Below are 18,154 nucleotides of genomic sequence, written 5' to 3'. Positions count from 1 at the left end.
TGTCTGTGAATTATTTAGAAACATTAACTATATACCGGCCTGGCATCATGGTGGATGCCTGTAACCTCAGCACTTAGGAGGACAGTGAATTCCAGGCCAGCCTGGGCTATGTCTCAGGACCTTGTCCCTGAAAGGGCTGGGGACGTGTAATAAGACTAGAGCTGAGTTTTCACTTCACAACAGTGGATCCCTAGTTTTAAGAACCTTGACAGGCGATGATCCTTTCCTGAGCATGGCCCTGGCAGAAGACACCAGATGCTTGCTTCACAGCCAAAGGCCCAACCTTTGCCTGTAAGGAGACGTTATCTTTATTATGTGACGTAGCCAGGTGTACCTCTGCTCCAAAGGGAACTCTTATCTGTCTTCTGAGGTGATTGCCTGGCCCCAAGGCTATCAGACAGAGCCTCTGCTCCCTGGCTGGACAGAAACAAGAAATAAGATCCACAGTTAATATCCTAAGCAGCCTGATTAGAAATGTCAGGAGCGAACACAGAGCAATGAATGTCGTGTGGCCATATCCATCCCCTCAGCCTTGAAACAACTGAGGGCACTTCTCTGAACTTGCTTCTGTCCCTTAGCTCCCCCCCATCCTCCTGCGAGTTCAGTGTCACCTCCTTCAAAACTTCCTTTAGCCGTTCCCATGAAACATTTCTACTTTGCCCTGTGTAGCCCAGAGCAGCCTCAAGCTAATGCAGGAGACATGCGTTGGACCCTGACCTCACCTGAACCAGCAGGCAAGGAGCCGCACATCTCCCAAGAGTCCGCCCATGAGAACACTTGGCTTCCTGTGGGCAGTGAAGCCGGCTAATGCGCACTGAGGACTGCACACTGCTTCCCTGGCACTCTGGGGAGAACATGGGTATGGCAGCATTGCCACTGTAGCCACAGACAGCTACCTCCTCTCTAAGCTCATACAGACAGCCATACCATTCCTCAGGCCTGCATTGTGCCCAAAGAGATGGGGTGGCAGAGGTAGAGGCCAGTCAGAACCACCCACCTTGACCATCCTTGATCAAACCGACCTAAGCAGGGTTCTGACAAGAGGGCCTGGGTCAGTATAAAGGCTGGGCTGTGTCTCAGCACAGATGGGCCGTGGGTGGGCTGTGTGAGGATGCTCAGACATGAGCCCTTACCCACATCTGTACTTTCCCATGAGTAGAAGACACTCCTCTTAGGAGCGGAGACCAGAGCATCTGCCCATTTCTCCTAAAGTCTTTGCTGACGAAGCTCTTTTATATATGCCTCCCTTTGTAGGCTGTCCCTCCTCCATGAACCCATGAGGCAGGTTACAGAGAGCAGTCTGCACCTTAGACATTGTTACTAGGCTGAGGTGCTGGGACGCCTTTAACCTCAGCACTCAGCAGGCAGAAGCAGGTGCATGTCTGTGAGTTCAAGGCCAGCCTGACTGGCGTAGTGAGTTCCAGGCAGACAGGCTAGGCTTTCTAGGGGTGGGAGTGAGGATAGGAATGAAATAAAAACCACTTTACCGTGTGCACATCGGGAAGAAGTCCAGGCTACTGTCATGCCTGTTATGTGGCATTTAGATTTAAACAGAGGAGTAGAACTGAATAGTCCTAGTCAAGAACTGTTCTCAGCCACAATCGACCTGTCGTTGTCTAGGCTCTGGTCTGTCCTGAAGGTGGGCTGGTACCGTTGTCAGAGCTCCCATGGCCGTTTGAGGAAAACTCACTCCCTGAGAGATCCTTGGACTTGGACGTCTCTTAGGCAGAGATACGGTGTTCTCTGTAAGATGCCTGTCAGTAGCTGAGAGAGGGGAAGGCTGCTGTAAGGCACTGTGACCAGAGAGCAGATAGAATCCACCATTGCATCCTTAAACACCTTCACTCTTGCCGAGGTGCCAGGGCCAGCACAGTAGCACACTGGCCACAACTACCCCATTCAAGCCTTGACTTTCATGCTTAAGCACAGGGGTCCTGGGCTTCCTAATTTCAAGAACTAACTAACAGGTGTATGGACAAGTGAGCCAGTCTCTTTTCCTGTTACTGTCTCCATCAATGAAGCCAGCCAGACATCTCCCGTCCTGTAGTCACAGAGGCCTACAGTCAATTCCTCAAAGCTGTGTCCTTCCTAGCCAGGTGCTGTGGCATGAGGCTGCAGCCACGACTGTGTAGGAGGCTGAGGCAGCATTACTGAGCCTAAGCAACAGAGCGTCTCATAGGAGGCAGGAAATGTCTCAGTGCTCTCACAGCTCAGATCTGGTTCCTTGTCACCTGCACAGCTCAGCTAGGACATCACACCCACAAGGACACTGACCACCAAATCTGAAGCATATCAAACTCCGCCATGCACACACTAATAAGTATCCAAAAGACAAACACCCATGGAGCATCTTCTATGAGCTTATTGTTAAGTGGGGGGAAGTGCAGGGGGGTCTGAGGCTCTCTTCCCTCGAGTGGCAATAACTCCAGAAGCCTGTGTGTCCAGTCTGTGACTTCAAAGTACCACAGGGTTACAGTCAGAACCCAGGGTTTCAGTATCAAAGCCAAATCTTCCTTTTATAGAAATAGAGCTTTTAGAAGTCATTATTTTAGCCGGGCGTGGTGGCACATGCCTTTAGTCCCAGCACTCGGGAGGCAGAGGCAGGCGGATCGCTGTGAGTTCGAGGCCAACCTGGTCTACAAAGCGAGTCCAGGACAGCCAAGGCTAACACAGAGAGACCCTGTCTCGAAAAGCCAAAAAAAAAAAAAAAAAAAAGAAGTCATTATTTTTATTCATGTGTATGCATGCCTGGGTAGGGGTATACCACACGTGTGCTAGTGCTGGAGGAGGCCACAAGAAGGGGGTGCATCTTCTGGAGCTGGACAGCATCACAGGCAGTTGGGAGCCACCCAACATAGCTGCTGGGAATTGGTGGTCTTGAGAGCTCTGGGAGAGCAGCTGAGTACGCCTAGTGGCCCAAACTTGTTCTTCAGAGGAACATTTCTGTAAAACTATGACTGCTAGCCACATAAAACGGCTTCTTCGTTTCAGATCATTGAAGTGAATGCCTGCTCTCCCCAGCGCTGCCCTGAGCTGGCTGGGCCTTGCACTGGGCGGTTTTGAAGCTATTTCTGGAGCAGGCACTGAAGCTTGGGAAACAGTTTCAATGCATTCTGGGTCGTCACTTCTCGGACCTCCTCCACCGAGATCCCTTTCACTCGGGCGATGAATTCCACTGAAATGGAAACGTTGCAGGGTTCATTCCGTGTCTGAAAGAGAACAAAGCTTGACACTCAGTGCACGGATCCCTGGAGACTGTAGCTAAGACACACACGGGAGTGAGCCGATAAAACACCCAATGAGCTCCTTGTCCACCATGAAGGGACTGGCATTTCTTTATTAATGCTTTTTCAAATGGGGGCGGTGAACGTGGCAGGTTTGGCGACAGTGTTGACTCTCAGTCTGTGCTGCTCCAGAAAAGAACCAGGAGACACTTGCAGCTGAAGCCCTGAGCAGCGGCCTGTGAAGCAGCCTGGGCCGGAAAGCGCAGCACGCCTGAAGGCTTAGCTGTCCTTTGTTCTGTTGCACACGTGACTTCTGGGTAAGGTCACTGCACTCCACTGGCCCCTCACTTCAGAGGCTCCCAGCCCAGTGTGGTTTAAAATGTCCCAGGGCTGGAAAGACTACTCCAGTAGGCTCTGCCATCTGGCTGACTTTAAGGTAACCCCTGCCCCCATTTTAATACCAGTGAAATAAACACACATTCTGCTTATACTTAGTGGTGTTTCTTTTTTCTTTTTTTAAAACTTATTTTATGTGCATTGGTGTTTAGCCTGCCTGTATGTCTGTGTGTGGGTGTCAGATCCTGGAGTTACGGACAGCTGTGAGCTGCCATTGTGGGTTCTGAGAATTGAACCTGGGTCCTCTGGAAGAGAAGCCAGTGCTCTTAGCCACTGAGCCATCTCCCCAGCCCCTCAGTGGTGTGTTTTAGTAACAACAACAGCAACAGCAACAACAACATTTCTGCAGTCAACAGTATTTAGACTTAATGAAAAACATTCCTGTAATTATTAAGTGGATACCTGGAATAATAATAAGAGGAATAAAATTATTAAGGCAAAAACTCTTGATAATATAGGCTAACAAAAAAAGAAGTGTGTCAAAGACTCTCATTCAAAGCTGTTCATCATAGTGAACATCAAAGCACAGACTGGCTGAGTGTGGTGGCACACATCTGAGTTTCCAGCCCCCGGGAGGCAGAAGCAGAGGGATCAGGTGTGTAAGGCCAAACGCTGGCTACATGAGACCTGACCTGTCTCAGAAAATTAAAACACACAAAAACACACACAATTTATGTATACATATGTGTATATATGGATATTATGTTTATACAAAATAATACATACAAATATGTATATAACATATATATATACATATATATTTGGCTAATACCAAGTTTCTTATTACAACTTTATTATTTTACATGTATTAACATTTTGCCTGCACATATGTGTACATCCCACATGCCTGCCTATTGTCTGTGGAGGCCAGAAGAGGGCATTCGGTCCTCTAGAATTGGAATTATAAGTGGTTATGAGCCAACATATGGGTACTGGGAATAGAACCCAGGACCTCTGGAAGAACAGCCAATGCTCTTAACCACTGAGCCATCTTTCCAGCCCATAACACATTTTGCTTATTTGTTTGTTTTTTGGTTGTTTGGTTTCTTGGTGTAGCTTTGGCTGTCCTGGAATTCACTCTGTAGACCAGGCTGGCCACCAACTCACAAAGATCCATCTGCTGCTACCTCCCGAGTACTGGGATTAAGAGCGTGTGCCACCACTGCCAGGCAACAACAAGTTTTAACAGTGGAACATTATGCAGTTATTAACTACAGTGAGGAAAAGTACATTTATTAATATCTATCAGTGAAAGAAGGTTGGAAATAACGTTTCCAGGCTGATCCGATCCTAAGGAGATAAGTATGTATGTCTATATATGGATATAGTGGTCTGGAAGGACATGAGACCGTAAACCTACTGATTTTTCATATCATAAGGCTTCGTTCCTTTCTTGGAGGGTTTCATTTAACCTCAGGATGACACTATGAGAAGACAGTATTCTGCTCACAGGAAAGATGATATCCTAAAAAGCTAATGAGGCCGGGCCTGGTGGCTTTAGTCCCAGCACTCAGGAGGCAGAGGCAGGTGGATCGATGTGAGCTCAAGGCCAGCCTGGTCCACAGAGGGAGTCCAGGACAACAGAGCTGTATAATAAAGGCTGTTTTTTTAAAACTTCGTACCAGGTACTACTAGGCACTTTTATATAACACTGAAAGTATTTATTTCACTATTTTAGCCATGTTTCATAACTGAAAAGTCAGCCAGCCATAGTGGTGCATATCTATAATCCAGTCCTTGGGGAAGCAGAGGCAGAAGGATTAGGAGTTCAAGACCAGGCTCAGCTATATAATGAATGGATAGATGGATAGATTGATTGATTGATAGATAGATAGATAGATAGATAGATAGACAGACAGACAGATGATAGATAGATAGATAGATAGATAGATAGACAGACAGATAGACAGACAGACAGACAGACAGACAGACAGATGATAGAGTTTTGGAGAAATTAAGTAGCTTCTCCAAAGTCAGGCAATGAAGTCTTGAACTCTCAAAAAGGATCTGAGTGGAAGTCTTAATAACCCAGACATATTTTCTAACACTCACATTACACACATGAAAGCAGTACCCTGCAGTGAATAGGCCTCAGCTCAGCATCTGAGTGCCTTGCAGAGTCCCTGCTAGGCCAGAACATCCCCTGGAAGGATGCATCTGCATCCCCACAAGCCCGAGAGCCGCTTACCATTTTTTCTGGTCCTAGCACAGGTGAATCTGTTTCTAAGCAGATAGAACTTAGAGGCAGCTGTTTCACAAGCTTCTGCTTCTTAGAGAGAAGAGAGAGTAAGTTTAAAACAGGAGGAAGTGAACAGCAGTGACCTACATGTGGGCGGGTCTTGTCCTGAAGGGCTCTCCCATGCATCCTTACCACTAAGTCACCAGTGGGCTCTCGACAGCTAGCATGCTCTCACCAGGCCACTTTAAAATAGGGATATTGCCTAAAATTGCAAATATTATCCAAATCTTCCAGGGAACCAAATGGATTAAAATAAAAGTAAGAAATGCCCCACAAGAAATCTAGTACAGGGCTGGGGAGATGGCTCAGAGGTTAAGCACCATCTGCTCTCCAAAGGTCCTGAGTTCAATTCCCAGTAACCATCTGTCATGAGATCTGGTGCCCTCTTGTGGTGAGCAGGCACACATTTGGGCAGAATACTGCATAAATAATTAATAAAATTTAAAAAAGAAAGTACAAAGAAAACGCTGCTAAGAAAGAGATTTTAAGTTCTCTGGCTAGCTGTCAGTTCTACATTCTGCACCTACTTTGGGTTTTGAAAAGTGATACAGATGTGTCTCACAGAACTGAAGGCATCACTGATCGCACTCTGTATCCTCATCTGACAGAGTATGGAAAAATGCGTGTCATAAAAGTGACCAAATATGGCAAATTACCAAAGATTTCCTTTTAAGTGTTTTGAAGTGTAATTCATATGGCATAACGGTCACTCTTTAAATATATATATCTGAATAAGATATAACCAGGCGTTTCTTATTCATCCCTCTAGCCAACAGCAACCAACTTTCTGTCTCCATAGATTTGCCTTGTCTGCATTTCATAGAAACAGAATCTCATAACGTGTGCCCTTTTGTGTCAGGCTGCTCTCTCCTAATATGTTTCATGGCTCATTCATGCTGTGACATCATGAGGTAGCCCATTCCTCTCTGTGGCTGAGGAATGCTCCACTGTGCGGGTGTGCCACACTGTGCTGCTCGGGCAGTCATCACTAGACTCACTTCTAGCTTGTTTCTGGTCACAAGGCCCCACTTTGGTGTAGGATATTTTTTTCCTTTGGGTGTATCTTCCTAGGGTGGAGTTAATGGGTAACAGTAATTCTACACTTAGTTTCCGGGGGACTCCGACTCATTGGTGTGGAATGGCACCCCTGCACTCCCCTGAGGGAATGACACCAGCTTCTCTTCAGGCACCGACTGCTCTTTTCTGTTGTTTTCTTCAGAGAATTATCTGCTTTGTGGTCAGACTTTAATCCTTTGCCCGCTTTGTGGCCAGGTTCCTATTTTCATCGTTGGTCTGTATTTGTACCTACCTATCACATGTTGTACTGTGCTCTCACGGGACACATGATTTGAAACTACTTTTCTTTCTGTGGATTGTCTTTTCAGTTTACTGATAGTATACTTTGAAATATAGAAGTCTTCTTTTCTTTCTTTCTTTCTTTTTTTTTTGAGACAGGGTTTCTCTGTGTAGCCTTGGCTGTCCTAGACTCGCTTTGTAGACCAGGCTGGCCTCGAACTCACAGCGATCCACCTGCCTCTACCTCCCGAGTGCTGGGATTAAAGGCGTGCGCCACCACGCCCGGCTTTATTTTCTTTTATTGTGGACATTTAATTTTTTGTTTGTTTGTTTTTGTTCTTTGTTTTTTGAGACAGGGTTTCTCTGTGTAGTCCTGGCTGTCCTGGACTTACTTTGTAGACCAGGTTGGCCTCGAACTCACAGTGATCCACCTGCCTCTGCCTCCCTGAGTGCTGGGATTACAGGTGTGTGCTACCATGCCCGGCTTCAGATTCATTTTTAAGTTTTCTATATGTTTGAATAGAGACTTAAGACTAATTTTGAGCCGGGCAGTGGTGGCACACACCTGATCTAAAAAGTGAATCCAGGGCAGTCAAGGCTATAAACAGAGAAACCCTGTCTCAAAAACCAAAAAAATAAAATAATAAAATAATAAAATAAATAAAAACTAATTTTGAAATGTAACTAAAATAGTACCGTAAGTTTGTCACAAAGCTTAGGTTTTAAATCGTACCTCACAAAGTATTTTAACAAAGCATTTTAATCAGAGACTTTACCTGCCCACTTCTTATGATGGATGGTGGTATTGAGAAGTAGTACCCAGCCCTCACTCCCTCCATGGCTACGGATGGCCGGCCGTCAAACGCGTGCAGGAGCACCTGCTCAGCACCTCTCAAGGGAAAAAGAAATCAGTGTTCGGTTCTGTCCCTACAAAGAGCTAGTCAAAATAAACAGAGTCTGGATTTTAAGAAATATTTATCACTGGGATATAACGATCAGATTCCATGATAAATATACAATGTTCAGAAAAAAGAAAAACATTGAAATGCAATTTTTAAAACAATCATCTAAACTTTCTACATTTCTAGATCTTTTCTATATGTCTATGCGCTGCAAAATGATTATCTAATAGAAGGGTGTTAAGCAAACTGATTTTTCTAACAGAAATTCAAGTAGAAAAAAATGGACTTACAATTAAACAAGCCTTGGTTCATGAAACCAACCCCTACTCTTTGTGCATGCATACATGTGTGTGCGTGTGTGTATGTGTGTGCACGCATGTGTGTGTCGCTGAGGACTAGACCCAGACCCTTCCTCATAGGAGGCAATCCCTTTCCCACTAAGGAACGTTTTTCCACACCGGCTGCAGCTCTTACAGGATAATTGTCCAGCTGACTCCTGAAGGGACATATTCACCACTGACCACACCTCTAACTGCATGGAGTTTTATTACTTCATCATCTTTTTTTTTTCTTCAAATAGTGAGAATATTCATTATGGTCATAAATTTGTTATAAAATTCATTTAGTAGGTCACAACCAATCAATGTATGTTTTTGTACACACTGTAGACTAAACACATGTGTACATGTACACGCACTGCTTGTTATACATTGGACAGCCGTTTTTAATGCATATAGGAGTCTAAAAATAAGATGCATTTCTTGTTGTTGGCGGCATTTTAAGCTTTGGAAAAGAATTATGTTCAGATTAGGAGAGTCCAGAGCAGGTAGCTGTGTTCTTTACATATGATGGCCACAACCTGCACAGTACTGCTTTTTTATTTACTTATTCTTTTTACATATTTAATTTGTTGTATTTATGTGTTTGCATAAGTACCACGCGCCATAGCAGAGGGCAAAGGTTCTTTCCTGATACCTTCTGGTACCTGAGACTTGACCTCTGGTCCTCAGGCGTGTGTGCAAGCCTCTCTACTCTCTGGTCCCCAAAGCAGCAGACAGAAAACATGTATACCATGAGCAATGAGACTGCCGTTTTTTGCCTTATTTTCTTCTTTCTTATTAGAGCCAGGGACTGGAAAGATGGCTGTGTGGTTAACAGTACTTGCTGCTCTTACAGAGGACCTAGGTTCAGTTCCCAAAACTCACATGGCAGCTCACAACTGTCTGAGTCTAGATCCAGGGCACCTGATGCCCTCTTCAGGCCTCTGAGGACACCTGGCACAGGTGCAATGAACGTACATATATACATGCAAAAAACGCATAAAATAAAAATAAGTTGAGAAATTTGAACTTCAAGTTTTCACTTGCTCTAGTTAAGCCTGATAAATACATAACTGCACAAAAATAACCTTGTAAATATTAGCCTGGCAGACAAACCCATCCTGGTGAGTTTCTTTTCTTCTTCTTCTTCTTCTTCTTCTTCTTCTTCTTCTTCTTCTCCTCCTCCTCCTCCTCCTCCTCCTCCTCCTCCTCCTCCTCTTCTTCTTCCTCCTCCTCCTTCTTCTTTTTTGGTTTTCTGAGATGGGGTTTCTTTGTGTAGCCCTGACTGTCCTGGACTCACTGTGTAGACCAGGCTAGCCTCGAACTCACAGAGATCTACCTGTCTCCCAAGTGCTGGGATTAAAGGCGAGCACCACAACGCCCGGCTCCTGGTGGGTTTCTACCTCCACTCTTTATACATTTCTTCAAGGAAGCATGCTTGCTCCTTAGAGCCTCAGCTGGAACTGTGAAGCTTGAATGTTAGGAACATAAGTACCTTGCTCACGTAAGAGGCTGATGGTGGGTCTTCCGGCTGAGCGCGAATGCACGTTTCTGTTTAACAACAACAAAATTCCGTTGAAGACTTTTAAATAGGAAAATACTGTTTTGTGGTATTAAAATAATCCCTGAGGCTGGAGAGATGACTCAGCTACTCTCACAGAGGACCAGGTTTCACCCCAGCACCCAGGGCAGCAGCTGGTTAACAGCTCTTACTCCAGTTCCAGGGACCCCACGCCCTCTCCTGGCCGCCACAGACACTGCATGCACACGGACCACAGACACACATGGACCACAGACACACATGCACATGACCACAGACACACATGGACCACAGACACACATGGACCACAGACACACATGCAGGCAACACCCATGCACAGAAAGAATGACTTTTAAAAAATAACTTGGGGCGGGAGGAGGGGGTTGGGAGGGGGCTGGTTAAAGAGTTGGCTCAGTGGTTAAGAGCACTGTCTGTTCTTCCACAGGGCCCAGGCTCAATTCCTGGCACCCACATGGCAGCTCACAACTGTCTAATTCCAGTTCCAGGAGAGGAGACCTGACACCCTCACACCAATGCACATTAAAAACAAAACAAAACAAACAAACAAACAAACAAAAAAACCTCACGGGAAAAGAGACATAGGGCTCATTATAAGAGGACCAGCCATTACACAATTTGCTCTAGTTACGAGAGATAGTTCACCTACAAAGGCACGTTGAGTCTTTTGGCCAATTGGACCTGTCTGATCAGGACTTGTCTTTGCTCTTCCTTTTCTTCATTGGTGCCCGCAAATCTAGGGGAGAAGTCTAGCCCCACCTGTAACAGGAAGACAAAGATTGTCACATCTCACATTTCCACGTGTGACGCCCACAGAGACTGTGAGTGGGCACTCAGGGCACATATATCACTACACAGCAGCCACGTGAAAACACTAGCCAAGTAGACATAATTAACTTCAATATACCCCAACATCTAAGTTGTTTTATAGTCCTCTTGTGGGGTACCACAACTCTAAAACCCACTATGTATGTCACACATCTCAGTTTGGTGCCAGCACTGACAAGTCACACGAGGCCATGGCACTAGCAGTGCAGGTTACAGAAGCCCGTTCCTATTGCTGCTGCCTGGACGTGCATGCTATGAACTCTCTCCAGAATTCAAGAAACATGGTATTTTGTCTTTTTTTTTTCCCCTAGAGCCAAGGACCGAACCCAGGGCCTTGCACTTGCTAGGCCCGCACTCTACCACTGAGCTAAATTCCCAACCCCAGAAACATGGTATTTCATCACAAACTCAAGACTAAAGTATGCCTTTATGTTACCTATGAAGTTTTTTGTTTTTGTTTGTTTGTTTTGTTTTCCAAGACAGGGCTTCTCTGTGTAGCCTTGGCTGTCCTAGACTTGCTTTATAGACCAGGCTGGCCTCGAACTCACAGCGATCCACCTGCCTCTGCCTCCCGAGTGCTGGGATTAAAGGTGTATGCCACCGCCACCCGGCTGTGAAGCTTTTTTAAAAATTGCATTTATTGGGTTGAGAGTCACACAAGGATACCACAGTGCACACATGGAGGTCAGAGCACAACTTTCAGAATCAGTTCTCTCCTCCTGCCATGTAGGCCCAGGTCCTCAAGCTTGGTGGCAGCTGCTTTCCCATGCGGAACCATCTCACTGGCCCTCCCTCTCCAGGCCTCTCAGCCTCACAGAGCAATGGCCACACTTAAGCAAAAGCAAAGTCTTTAGAAATATTCTTACAGCATCTTCTCCCACTAGGAGGAGCCTAGAGCAAGGCTTTCTGTTGCTTAATCCCCAAGTGCTTTTGCTTCCCGAAGAGGTATCGCGTTCTTGGCAGGCTGAACGGGATGAGCACAGCTATCTAAGTCGGTTACAACGACTAGTACTGAGCTAAGGGTTAGTGCCTCTATCCCGTGGAGGTCTGGACTGGACATCGCCTTGTCAGCAAAGGTTTACCTCTCCAATTGCCAGCAACCGATCCTTGTATTTCTCAATAATAGGCAACGCTGCATCCAAATCCTGCAAGGAAAAAAGATGTGAATGTGTCGATGCCCAGAGTAGGAGCATCGTTCCTCAGTGTGCGCTGTGTGCCAGGCCCTAAGCCACACTGGTACTTCACATCACTGCATCCGCTTCACCACGTCAGCAGCTCTAACTATACCTCTGAGTAGCAACAGCCACACATGTTCCGGCCACAGGCTTGTAAAGTCCCCTCTGCTTAGGAGGGATTCGCTCGCAGGTCTGACTTGCAGTTCCTGGAGAGGCTGAGAGGTCACAGCTGGTGGCCATGCACATGGCTCTGTCGTCCCTAAGCAGCAGTTTGTCGGTTTATGATAGTGGTATCCCATATGCCCTTCGTTCTCTTTGCATTGATTTGTCTTCATATCGGGCTCGGGCTCTGCCATAGGAGTTCAACAATATAAACAACGCGCTTCCCGTATGAGCTTGGGAACTACTGAGGCACGGCACGCTCTCATTTCTGTGACGTTACCTTTGCATTTAAGAGAACTTTGCCTGTGGTGTCCTTCTAAGGAGAAGACAAAATTTAGAAATTGCTTATATAAAAGCCGGGCGGTGGTGGCGCACGCCTTTAATCCCAGCGCTCGGGAGGCAGAGGCAGGTGGATCGCTGCGAGTTCGAGGCCAGCCTGGTCTACAAAGCGAGTCCAGGACATAGAGAATTCCTGTCTCGAGAGAAGCAAGGAAGGGAGGGAAGCGGCTGACGGAGGAGCAGGTGTGTGCTCATGGAGAGAGGGAGCAGAGGGCGAGCAGTGAAGGCCTCCAAAAGACGTCAGAGCAGGCTTGGTCAGAAAGAGCCCACTCTGCCCGGGAGCTAGCAGCTAGGACCCCATATTGTGGAGAAGCTGCCTGGCAACAGCTGGGATGGTTGTCAGACGAGACATCCAGAGCACTCTGCCTCTGGGCCAGGGGCACTGGAGAAGAGGAGAAATAGCTTGCTTACAAAGTGTGAGTCAGAAAAGAGGAAAATAAGAATGAAGTTCAGATTCACGTGGGTTTTTTGCTGTTGTTGTTGTTTTCTTTTTTGAGACAGGATTTTTCTTGTTGTCTTGGCTGTCCTGCACTCGCTTTGTAGACCAGGCTGGCCTTGAACTCACAGCGATCCACCTGCCTCTGCCTCCCCAGTGCTGGGATTAAAGGCGTGCGCTGCCGCCGCCACCACCACCCGGTGACTTTTAACTTTTGACTGGGGACTGAACCCAGGCCCTCGAACATGGAGGCAAGCACTCTTTCACTGGGGTAGGGCTCATCCCTCTTTGTGATTTTTACTTTAAAGTAGTCTCACTTTGAGACAAGGTTCTCACTGGGACCCAGGAGGAGGAGGAAGAGGAGGAAAAGGAGGAGGAGGAGGAGGAGGAAGATGAGAAGGAGGAGGAGGAAGAGGAGGAGGAGAAGAGAGGAGAAGGAGGAGGAGAAGAAGGGGGAGGAAGAAGAAGGAGGAGGGGGAGGAAGAGGAGGAAGAGGGAGGAGGAAGAAGAGGGAAGAGGAGGAAGAAGAAGAGGAAGATGAGGAGGAAGAGAAAAAAGAAGAACAACAGCAGCAGCAGCAGCAGCAACCTTGGCTGATGTTACAGCTCAGGGCAGAGTGCTTGCTTAGCATGTCTGAGGCCGTAGGTCCCATCCACACACCACAAAGAACAGAAACCAGAGAGTAGTGTGGGGACAGTTACTGAGCCAACAGTTACACTTGTTGTGGCTCTTATTTTACATGATGTTTACCTTTAATGTCACACTTCTTGGTTTTTCTGGTGAAAGGTCTTGAACTGGGTGAACTCCCAGACATGGCAGGATGAATCCAGTGTACCTAAAAACGTAGGAAAAGTTAGAGAACAACCTTGGCCAGGAGATCAGTGTCTCCCTACAGAACAAAAAGGGAAAAGCCTCTGCTTTTAGGGCTATGTTAAGATGTCTTCTCCTCACCGATCGTGCTATTTCCCTTGAGACAAAGTCTCACTATGTAGCTTTGGCTGGCCTGGAACTTACTCTGTAGACCAGGCTAGCCTTAAACTCACAAAGATCCTTCTGCCTCTATCTCCTGAGTGCTGGATTAAAGCGTGCTCTATCAAGCCCAGCTCCTCCTCCTCCTCATTCTTTCAAAAAACAATTCTTTGATGTTATTTATTTTGGACATAACTGTTTTTATTCACAACATTTTAAAATCCTTGTTAGAGCAGGTGTAGGCTCTGTGCTTTGGTCTCAGCATTAAGATGGCGAGAACGGGAGGGCTGCCTGAGTTCCTGAGGTCAAGACTGGCCTCAGCAGCATAAAATAAAACTTTAATTAGAAGTAGCATCAGAGTCGGGTGTGGTGGCACATGCCTTTAATCCCAGCACTCGGGAGGCAGAGGCAGGCGGATCACTGTGAGTTCGAGGCCAGCCTGGTCTACAAAGTGAGTCCAGGACAGCCAAGGCTACACAGAGAAACCCTGTCTCGAAAAACCAAAAAAAAAAAAAAAAAAAAAAAAAAAAAGAAGAAGAAGAAGAAGAAGAAGTAGCATCAGAGCAGGAGAGGTGGCTCGGCAGATAAAGCTCCAGGACCGGAATTCAGCTCCCAGCTGGGTGGGCATGGCGGCTTCCTGTAACCTCAGCCCTGGGGAGGCAGACAAGGAGGCAGGGCATCCCTGGAGCCAGGCAGGACAGCTAGACTAGCCAGAGTCAGTGAGCTCCTGGTTTAGTGAGGAACTAACCTCACTACATACAGAGGGAGCCACCAAAGAAGACACCTAACATCAACCGCCGGTGTCTTACATGCCCACATATGCATGCACATCTGCACACAAATGTGAACACACACACACACACACACACACACACACACACACACACACACACACACCCTAAGGAGGAGGAGGAGGAGGAGGAACAACAACAACAACAACAACAAACAATAACAGTGGCGGCAGCAGCAGCAATAGCAAAAACCTTTCTGAAAGTTGTATAATCCTTTCAAATTCTCCTGCGTGTTCAGCAACTGCCACAAGGGCTATAACATTAGCCTAAAAAACAAAAACAAAACACAAGAATAGAACAGAATACCAAATAATATACTCATTTAATATAAATGAAGGGAAATGTTAAAGCTTTCTATATAATCAAAAGGACGACCTTGTTACTATTCTTACAGTTCTTATTATTTCCGGCCTTCCCTATGTTTGATGAGTGTAAGTGTCCCCTCATTAACGTACACGGACCAAAGGCAGGCACTGCTTTCATTTTCTGGACAAAGTGTTTGGGAGGAAGTGAGGTCCTTAGGGTCAGGTGACCCCAAAGCCCATTGCCAATTAAGCTCCTCACGACGGTGTGCAACTAAGTCCATAAATACTTCCAAGATTTTATAATTTGTATTTTTAAATTTTATTTTTACTTATTCTCTGTGTGTGCACACGCACGTGCATGTGTAGGCATGTGTATGCCACAGTGAGCATGTGGAATCCGAGAATACCTCTGTGGAGTGAGTTCTCCTCTTCCACTGTGGTACCAGGGACTGCGCTCAGAACATCAGGTTTGCAAGTGTTTTTTATCCACGGAGCCATCTCTCCAGCCCTTGCTAACTTTTTTTTTCTAACAAATCAAACTGTTTCAGAAGATCTTTGTAATTTATCCTAGATCTCCAAAACAATGTGACTTTAAGAAGCAAAAGATTGGAGGCTGGGAAAATGGCTCAGAGGTTAAGAGCACTGGCTGCTCTTGCAAAGGTTCTGAGTTCAATTCCCAGCAACCACATGGTGGCTCACAACCATTTAATGAGATCTGGTGCCCTCTTCTGGTGTGTGGACAGAATACTGTATAAATAATGAATGAATACATAAATCTTAAATAAAAAAAAAAAAGTGAAAGACTGACTGGCCCACTCTTCAGTGCTGCCAAGCATGGTGGCTATAGGACCATATTTTCAAATCAGACTAACATGTCTCTGTCACTTCACTGCATGTGTCTTTGACCTGTTACTAACCTTTAGACATTTGATTCCTCATCTTTCCGACGGAGCACATATGACTATAAAAGAGCAACTGCCTCAGAACGTGAGACTTTAAATGAGCTAACGCTCAGCAGGGTCTTAGCTCTGTGGTTGGCATGGAGAGAACACTTTAATGTTGTTTACTGCTGACAGTGAAAGCCTAGCAGAGTCCGTCTAAACAGTGCCTAAAAACAGCATGTCGTGAGGAGGCAGAGGGGAGCAAACGGGGTGGCTGTGGATACTAACTTACCTTCTTGGCTTTCTCCAACACATCATCCAGATCCTACAACAAATGTAAGCAAGCACACTTACTGTACGCAAGTAATTAACTGCTCTTTGGCCACATAAGTACAGAAGAGGCACCATAACGGACAACATTGTTAGCAAGGGGCAGGGGGGCAGAAAATGATGTGCCACCATTGACTCTTGCACTCAGAACACACACTGCACCAAAACAGAAACCTCTCCTGCCAAGCACACATCCTCTCTCACCCCACCCCTCAGCCGCTTTTGGACGTCTCCCCCACACTTTGCTTTTATATCACTGGCGGCTGCTCTGAATTCGCCTTGCCTGACTCTGTCCTTTTTGTGACTTCAAGCTCTTTTCTCTGCACTTGCCTTAAAAGACCTCATCTTTCTCTGTATTTATTTAGCATCCTCAGCATGTACACCTGCAGGCCAGAAGAAGGTGTCACATTCCATTACAGATGGCTGTGAGCCACCATGTGGTTGCTGGGAATTAAACTCAGGACCTCTGGAAGAGCAGTCAGTGCTCTTAACCTCTGAGCCATCTCTCCAGCCCATATCTCCAGCTTTTTATGGTTTTGGATATCGTGCTGAATCTCCACGTGGCCTCAGTGTTTACTGTCCCCTGGACCCAGGATTGTAACTGACTATGTAATCTTTCCACTGGCATGGGATTAGATTTACCAGTATGTCCTCAGTTAGAGTTTCTATCTGCCCACCTCCCTACTCCAGTCCCAAACCTTGGGTCTTTCCTCATCTCAACAAAGAGCATCACCATCTGATACTCATGATATTCTTACAGACTGGCCTCTACTGTTAGGATTCTGCTTTAGTCTGTCTACCTGTGATGTCACTGCTTACCTGCCATGGGGGGCGTGGTCCTGCCCTGGGCCATATAAAAGACACCCTCCACGTGCCCCCCAACTCCGTGCACTCTCTATCTCTCTACTTCTCTACCTCTTTCCTACTTTCTCTGTTTCTCCTCTCTTTTTCTGGGGTACCCCTTCCCCCCTGCTCTCTATATGCTCTTGCCCCCCAATTCTCATTTAATAAACTCTGTATAACATGACATCTGCCTAGTACCTTGTATTCTATCATCCGCCTTAATCTTTAATTTTTATATATAACATCTACAATCTCTTGTTTGTAAACTGAGACATTTCTTAAAGGGTTAGCTTTCTCTCCTCCACTTTTTTGCCACTCAGCAGCAACTTTGTCTTCAGAATATTCTGTTTCTTCTTCTTTAAAAAAAAATCAGTCTTAAGGCTCTAATGGGTTAAAACTGTGCATCTAATGCAATCTGAATGTCTTACTGACCTATCTCTCCCATCCCATGAAAATCTCCTCAGTCTTTGAAGATTCCCTTTTATTAAGCACTTCCAGCTGTTCGTTAACTAAAATAGGCCAAATTCTATGCTGTATTGGGGTCTGCAACCTGCCGGTGTTCCTCATTATCGTTCACTCACGCCGCAAGAGTCACCTCCAGGAAACAGACACCTGCTCCCCCTTCATCTTCACTCTTCCCAGCAGGCGGCGAAGCCTAGTCCCACCCCTACACACGTGCCCCATCCCGTGCTGTTCTTGTTTGCCCCTCTCCCGGCCTAGAACGGGGACCTCTGCTAAGGCCTAGGATGGATCAGCCCAGAACAGGAGTGGGAGGAGAAAGGGCTGTTGAAACGACAAACGCAAGCTTCGTAGAGTTAGTTCACCGCTGTCTAAGATGAGAAAGAACAACCAGTACCACGATGGGGAGTCAAAGGGGAACCGGTCAGGTCGCCTTAGACTACCTAGGTTCTGAGGATCTGGGGCAGAAAAGATAACTTGCGGGAAAGGACGCAGCCCTCCCGACTCCCGCAAGCCCCAAATCGCCCTCACATACGCTGTCAAAATCCGGGGAGGAGAGATGGCAATGACAGTCCACCAGCCCCAAACCCACTGTACCCATAGCTGCTTCTGCAGGCTCCTCAACCGGAAGCCGGCCGGAACTCTGGGACCGCGGAAACCCGGGGGGAACCGTACGGCTGTGGTGGATAGAGTTTCCGGCC

The 18,154-nt window shown here is 46.5% G+C and overlaps 1 protein-coding gene across 7 annotated transcripts; it reads right to left on the bottom strand.

Annotated features, from left to right (window-relative positions):
- Nucleotides 1-2,714: 2,714 nt before the first annotated feature.
- On the bottom strand, nucleotides 2,715-18,124 carry TATDN3 (TatD DNase domain containing 3). 7 transcript variants are annotated; one of them, XM_084788699.1, is made up of 10 exons: nucleotides 17,989-18,123; nucleotides 16,114-16,146; nucleotides 14,828-14,901; nucleotides 13,626-13,710; nucleotides 11,846-11,908; nucleotides 10,585-10,694; nucleotides 9,873-9,928; nucleotides 7,932-8,044; nucleotides 5,809-5,889; nucleotides 2,715-3,209 (listed from the first exon to the last, which is right to left on the bottom strand). In XM_084788699.1, exons 1-10 carry the CDS (start codon nucleotides 18,052-18,054, stop codon nucleotides 3,066-3,068), a joined length of 825 nt encoding a protein of 274 aa, XP_084644825.1. In that variant the 5' UTR covers nucleotides 18,055-18,123; the 3' UTR covers nucleotides 2,715-3,065. The 7 variants fall into 7 exon arrangements, with proteins under 7 accessions (XP_084644825.1, XP_084644830.1, XP_084644826.1 ...); XM_084788704.1 differs by having other exon boundaries at nucleotides 2,715-3,175; XM_084788700.1 differs by having other exon boundaries at nucleotides 5,809-5,886.
- Between the last annotated feature and the right edge of the window lie 30 nt (nucleotides 18,125-18,154).

This window comes from Acomys minous (assembly GCF_964271855.1).
Source record: "Acomys minous genome assembly, chromosome: 1".
Lineage (NCBI taxonomy): Eukaryota > Metazoa > Chordata > Mammalia > Rodentia > Muridae > Acomys > Acomys minous.
This window is presented reverse-complemented; position numbering and strand designations above follow the sequence as displayed.

Excerpts from the sequence above, each read along its gene's own strand:
- TATDN3 (XM_084788699.1), bottom strand. The coding sequence starts at position 18,054 with ATGGGTACAGTGGGTTTGGGGCTGGTGGACTGTCATTGCCATCTCTCC. Across the intron at positions 16,147-17,988 it reads CCTCCCCGGATTTTGACAGC|GATCTGGATGATGTGTTGGA; the intron begins GTATGTGAGGGC and ends CATTTGTTGTAG. Across the intron at positions 13,711-14,827 it reads ATTATACAACTTTCAGAAAG|GTACACTGGATTCATCCTGC; the intron begins GTTTTTGCTATT and ends CTACGTTTTTAG.